Below are 6,000 nucleotides of genomic sequence, written 5' to 3'. Positions count from 1 at the left end.
CACTAGTCAAAAAAGAAAAAAAAAAAAAAAGAAAAAAAGAAGACAAAAAAAGTGTAGCATGAGCACTCCTCTCTTGTATTTGAATGTTTTTAATTGTTTTTGTTCCCAATTATGGCTGGTGATAATAATAAAAGCTGTCTTTGATACTTCTGTGCAAGAAATTAAAACTCTAAGCCAGTGTCTGTGTTGGGCCTTGGAGACATACCTCTGTGAGGATGCCAAGCTTGTCCAGGGGACTCTGTGGGGACATGGAGGAGGGACTGGCAAGGCTGGAAGAGGAAGGGGAGTTGGATGCAGAGGAGGAAGGGGAGGAATGGTGGCTCTGCTGGATCAAGTCTGGGAGATGGTGGATGCGACCAGCAAAGCCATTCCTGTCCGAATGCTGTATGGGGTGATGATGATGATGGTGGTGGTGGTGGGGGCTGGGGGTGTGGTGAACAAGGCCCGGGATTGACACCGAGCCGGGGCTCGGGGCAAAGCCTGCATGTATGCCAGGTATCTGCGTTTGGCCTGGGCCAGGGCCCGTACGCTTTCTGTTGTCACCTGCACTCTGGAAATAGAAAGAGGGGTACACAGCTTTGGGTCTAGATGTGTTCCTGATGAGTTCGGGGGAAGGGAATGTATAAGCTAGAACAAAGGGTACACTAGAGCGGCTATTCTACAGGCGGAAAGAAGACTCTTGTTAGCAGTTGATAATATGGTAAGATAATATTGACCTTTTGTGGTGTGTATTGGTCCTAAATGCATGTGAAGACACCTAATTTACTTGATTATTTTATGTCACCTGATCAAATATCTTTTTAAAAGTTTAAATGTCCCGATTGGTTCAATAATCTAGCAAAGCCTGGGCTCTCTGTATCTCTGTATTATTACAATCTGTGAGCTCTTATACTCAACCTATACTACATTTCTTAACCCTGAGCTGCTCTCCACTGGCCACAAGCTAAGAAAAGAACACAATCAACAAAACATACAGACAAAATGGATAAACTGTTGGGGTATGAATAAACAAAATGCACAATAAATAAAAAATGAATGTGAGGTGAATGATTGGTGATTCTTTTTTCCTATCAGCCACTACCTGTCTGACAATCAGCGTGCTGTCCTTGCATGGCGTTGTGCCTGCGTCGCTCTCGCCCTCATCGTGGACGATCATGGTTTTCACAGACTCTGTCTCTCCGTTACTCAGCCGGGAAGAACTGCAGGTGAGGGGTGCAGGGGTTCAACACAAACACGTTACGTTTGGGCTCCAATGTAGTCTTACACACCCGAGCAACATGAGAAAAAGCAGCATCATAAAAGAGAGACATGGCACTCAAAAGTCCTGAAAAGAAATCTACACAAGAACTCTGTAGTTGATGGTTGCCCCGGCCTTTACCCAAAGAGCCAACCAACAGCCTATCATGAGAACGAGCAAGCCAAAAATGTTACTGCACACAGCAGAGGTTCAAAATATTCCCTCCTGAGCCTATTTACTCATTACTGTAGTAAAAGTGTAGGTTGATGTGATTACTGTATCCATAACATGAATGGTATTAGTTCAAGTGCTATGGCAAGTACACTTTAATCATGCTGGCAATCTGGACTAAGTTATAAATAAAGGTTAAATGTTGCATAAAAGAAATACAACATGCGGCTGAAAAGTTTTTGGGTTTTTTTGTCTTTTTTAAATCAGATTTGACAGATAACTGTACACATGTAGTTTTATACACTAATGCACATACATCTCTCCACATTCAGGCCCCTTTTACACGAGAACGATCCAGTGGAAATGGTGTAGTTTTTCCATTTCTGTTTTGAGACACAGTCAGGCAGAAACATTTTAAAAATGACCGCCGTCCACACAGAACCGCAAGATGTTGAAAACGCTGTAGTTTCCATGCCAGGCCACAAGTAGGCAGTGTGGTCGCAACCACAGCGTGCATGTGCCAAAAAAGTAGCTTTTTTCTAGCTATTTATCAGCTGTTATAAACCAACATGCTGCTCTGCTTAGAATAAAATCTCATTCATTAACCTGAACTGATGGATTCTGCCTCAGTGTCTACAAGACCTCAGGTAAAGGTGGGTACATACACAGCTCTGGAGTCTTCCGGGCCAGAGGTCGACTCTTCACCTGCCTCCTGATCCACTTCTTCATCATCATCTTCATCAGTGGTGTCTGATTCTTCACTGGAGGATGAAGGATAATCTGTCACCTTATTTGGGGGGCGAACGTCATCCACTGCACGCAGCTCCTTGGCCAGAGCCGTCAGGTCCTAAAGGTCAAGAAATAAAAGGCAAACTGTGTGAAAGCTAGTTTAACTGAGTTCAGCTGTTCTCCCTCTGCTGATGTTTCGTCCGTCCTTCATCACTGCATACTATATGCAAATAGCTAGGGGGTTATATAAAATTAGCTGTTAATCTTTCTTAAGTAAAGCAGGAAACAGAAAGCTGCTGGAGTAGAAGAGAGGTTACAGATGCACGCCAGCCAATGAGAAGCCAACGTGAGAGCAAAGCCAAAGGATAAAAAGAAGAAAGAGATGACTGCACAGCGTACAGCTGGTGCTCTTCAAGCTAATGTAGGTTAGGTTAGTGGATTAATTCTAATAATGAAACGGTTATTAGAGCTGCAAAGATGAAAAATTATAACAGCACAGAAAAAAGGTTAATTTATTAAGATCATATAAGTCATGAGTTATTGCTGAGAATGCAAACGGTGAGTGCAGAAAACCCCTTCAGCCAGTGAGCTCAATCCAAAGATAAAACAAGCATTTCTCAGCCTGATCAGAGCAGTCAGTTCGGTAGCGAACAGATCACATGACAAAATTCAGATGAGTTAGTTTATTTTCATTCATATTTACATACACACACGCACGCACAGACACACACATACACAAAGAATCAAGCTGAAAAATCCCCATCACGCTACGTTAATCACCGCGCTCTCCATCTCTGCAACTGTTCAGAAGCAGCACAGTTGTGTAACCATCACCATGCACACACAATCTAAACATCCCAGCTAGTGAGCTACTGGCTAGTTTGGTCTTGGTCAACTCTCACCGCTGATCTGTTCGGCCTCACCGCGTCCCTCCTCTCCTCTGGTTTTTTCCCAGCATTCTCGGGCCGCTGGAGGGGTGAACCCTCAGATTTAGAAGAGGCTAAAGGAGGTGGAGGTGATAAAATTAGCATATTCTTTAAAAAATGAATGTTGGAAAAAAAATCTACACATTCAATGACGTGCTGTGTGTGGTTTCACCCACATGTAGCTCCTTTAGTATAGCGGTACCACACACTTTAGCACACTTATATTTTAAGGTAATGTTTCAGTTACACTGTCCACCTCCTGCATGTTTCCAATTGCTGACTTGGTAAAGTATGTGTGGACTCACAGCGGGCCCTGAACCTCTCTCCTGAGCCACAGTGAGAACCGGCCTGAGAGCTGGAGTTACTGGAGCTGCTGGAGGAACTGGAGCCTCCGCTGCCACTATTACTGGTTGGTCTGGGAACCAGTTTCTCCACTCGTTCCCACAGCAGCCGAGGCTCCGCTGCACTGCAGAGGCAACAGACACCAGAGTCAAGAATGTCAGTGATACTATTGTAGAGACAGCAACTTTTAAATGGCAGGGTTGCTGTAGGCATTATACTGTATTTGAAGCAATCAGAATGTTATGAATGGGGAGAGATGCTGATTTAAAGGTAAAAAAACTGCTAATTATTACTGACATCTTATTAGATTATAGTTAAAGTCATTAATGAGAAGTGCAAAAATGCTAAAAATTGAAACTACAGAAAGTCAAGCGTTAGCCAAGTTTTAGACATTAAAAACAGCACTGCAGGGTTAAAGGGAAGGAAGAGAAATGACACTCAATCCATGAAAAGGTTTGTGGTTTGGAAATAAAGAGCTGTGCATGTACGTGCAGACACACACACATTTACACACAAGTAAAGAAGTAGAGACAACAAGGTTAGACAGCTAGAACTATTACATAAAGCCTCCCACACAACTCCACAGACTGGGACTGTAACAGCAGACAGTGAAGACGCTGAATTAATTTGTCAGATCCATCACCAAATGAAGTGTTTTTGCACAGCCTTTGTGAAAGTCTTTTCTATCTGCATGTCTTTGTAATTGCAGAGCAGAGCCTGCTCCAGAGCACTCAGACACTAGTGGAGTGCCACAGGGTACAATTCTGGGCCCGGTTCTACTGCATCATAAATTTCATGTTCTCGCCATATAGTGAATTACATTTTTTGTTATTTAAAAGATGACTCATAAATACATAATACACAGATGCTTTAAAACAATAGCTTGACTTTTCTTTTCTAAAAACCAAATATCTAGCATATTTTTTTACATATGTCCACCTTATCTTTTTAAAGGTAAATTTCCAAATTTGGATTTGCTAATTCTATTAAAAAGGGAGGACTTCTGATTTACAGTGAAAGACGAGAAAAGGAGCAAAAAAAAGAGACTGCAAGAAGAACGCAGCAGTGAAGCACAGCGAGGAAACACATTCATACAAATCGGAGGTTTGCAATAGTTTACCTGGCAACACTGTGTTGCGCAGCATGGCTGCTGTGTGCGGCGTTGCCATGGTGATGAGGCGACTCTCGCCTTGGCAACACTGGGGACCTTGATGTAGTCCTGACAGGAACCTTTTATGATAAAAACAGTAACCAGCTTACACATGCACACACTGTAGGCGCGAGTATGTTTCTCAGTGCGATGAATATACAACTCCAGCATCACATCAGCACTAAGTGTCACCTTTATCATCCACTGGAAAACTTTAGAAGTAATGACTATACCACAAAGCGTGAGGCTAAAGCTAGCTAACTGAAAGCATGAGCTTACTCAGGATGTCCAAATAGGGATAGCAAAATGGTATAAAACTCCCAGGGGCACTATGTCGCCACAAGTCTCTTGAGTCTGAGAAGGCTGTATGGTCATAGTCTTATGACCAGCCTGCAGAGGGCACTAGCCTGGCTGGGCTGCTTACAATTTTCTGTTGGCTGTGACTCTGAGACAGGACTGCAGCAGCAGTTAATGATTCATATCAACATCATGAGACACCTGAACAACTGAAGACAACTAATGCTGAGATTTGTCAACTCAATCTTTGGGCTCACAGGGTTAGGTTGAATTAATATCTTACTGTTTGCCTAATTATAGCATTTTTTTATATAAATTTAATTTTCCCAATTAATAGCTGTCAGCTTCTGCAATCATTCAATAAATCTTATAACCCATAAACAGTGATCAAAAAGTGATCGTCTGCCATAAAGTGATTTTGATGTTTCTATGTGTTTTTATGTTTAATGTCTTTGCTTATATTGGTAAATAGAGTGCCAATATAAGCAAGGGTTTATACATAAAATGAAGAAATAACCTGTATTTCTTTGTGATGTTATATTTGTTGGATTTCTGCAGCCTTCTTAGCTGGATTTCTGTCTAAAAATACTTTTTTAATGTCAATTACAGTTTTTACTTTGATAAAAAATATATAAAGGTCACTTTGCCAAAAAGTGATTGCAGCTTCTACCTTGTGATAGAAATGGTGTTGCTCGCTCAAAATGACCTGATATCATTCATGGGAGATACATTTGACACATGTTCCACAGATTATAGGTCAACAAGTCATTTACAACCGTTTAACTACAGGCAGCCATTTTCTGGCAAATACCGGAAATCGCTTTTTGGCAGACGATCACTTTTTGGTACAACACCAGCAGCTGTTGAATGTAACTAATAAAGTAATTTGCAATCTAACTTAGTTACTTCCAAAATTAAGTAATCAATAAAGTAACTAAGTTACTTTTTAAAGGAGTAATCAGAAATCAGATGACTTTTTCAAGGTATCTATGCCATCACTGCCTATAAAGTAAAAAATTCCCTAACTTTTACAGTTTTTGAGTCAGTGATGTAAAAATGCAGATTGTGTGTCATTAATTCAGGTCCACAGATGAAAGCTCCAGTCAGTTATTCTAAAGTCTGACCTGGCAGTAAAATTATACTTGCAG

The 6,000-nt window shown here is 41.4% G+C and overlaps 1 protein-coding gene across 5 annotated transcripts in view; it reads right to left on the bottom strand.

Moving 5' to 3' along the window:
• Positions 1–6,000, bottom strand: part of LOC115800236 (mitogen-activated protein kinase kinase kinase kinase 4) — a 102,176-nt gene that overhangs the window by 22,820 nt on the left and 73,356 nt on the right. For 3 of the 5 annotated variants that reach the window (XM_030757482.1, XM_030757483.1, XM_030757484.1), the window contains 6 exons: positions 4,526–4,635; positions 3,369–3,529; positions 3,040–3,137; positions 2,074–2,255; positions 1,082–1,199; positions 206–550 (listed from right to left, as the gene is read on the bottom strand). In XM_030757482.1, coding sequence (XP_030613342.1) covers positions 206–550; positions 1,082–1,199; positions 2,074–2,255; positions 3,040–3,137; positions 3,369–3,529; positions 4,526–4,635 — 1,014 coding nt within the window. The remainder of the gene's footprint in view (positions 1–205; positions 551–1,081; positions 1,200–2,073; positions 2,256–3,039; positions 3,138–3,368; positions 3,530–4,525; positions 4,636–6,000) is intronic. The other 2 variants (XM_030757480.1, XM_030757481.1) reach the window with 2 other exon arrangements.

The sequence above is a fragment of the Archocentrus centrarchus genome, chromosome 21 (assembly GCF_007364275.1).
Source record: "Archocentrus centrarchus isolate MPI-CPG fArcCen1 chromosome 21, fArcCen1, whole genome shotgun sequence".
NCBI lineage: Eukaryota > Metazoa > Chordata > Actinopteri > Cichliformes > Cichlidae > Archocentrus > Archocentrus centrarchus.
This window is presented reverse-complemented; position numbering and strand designations above follow the sequence as displayed.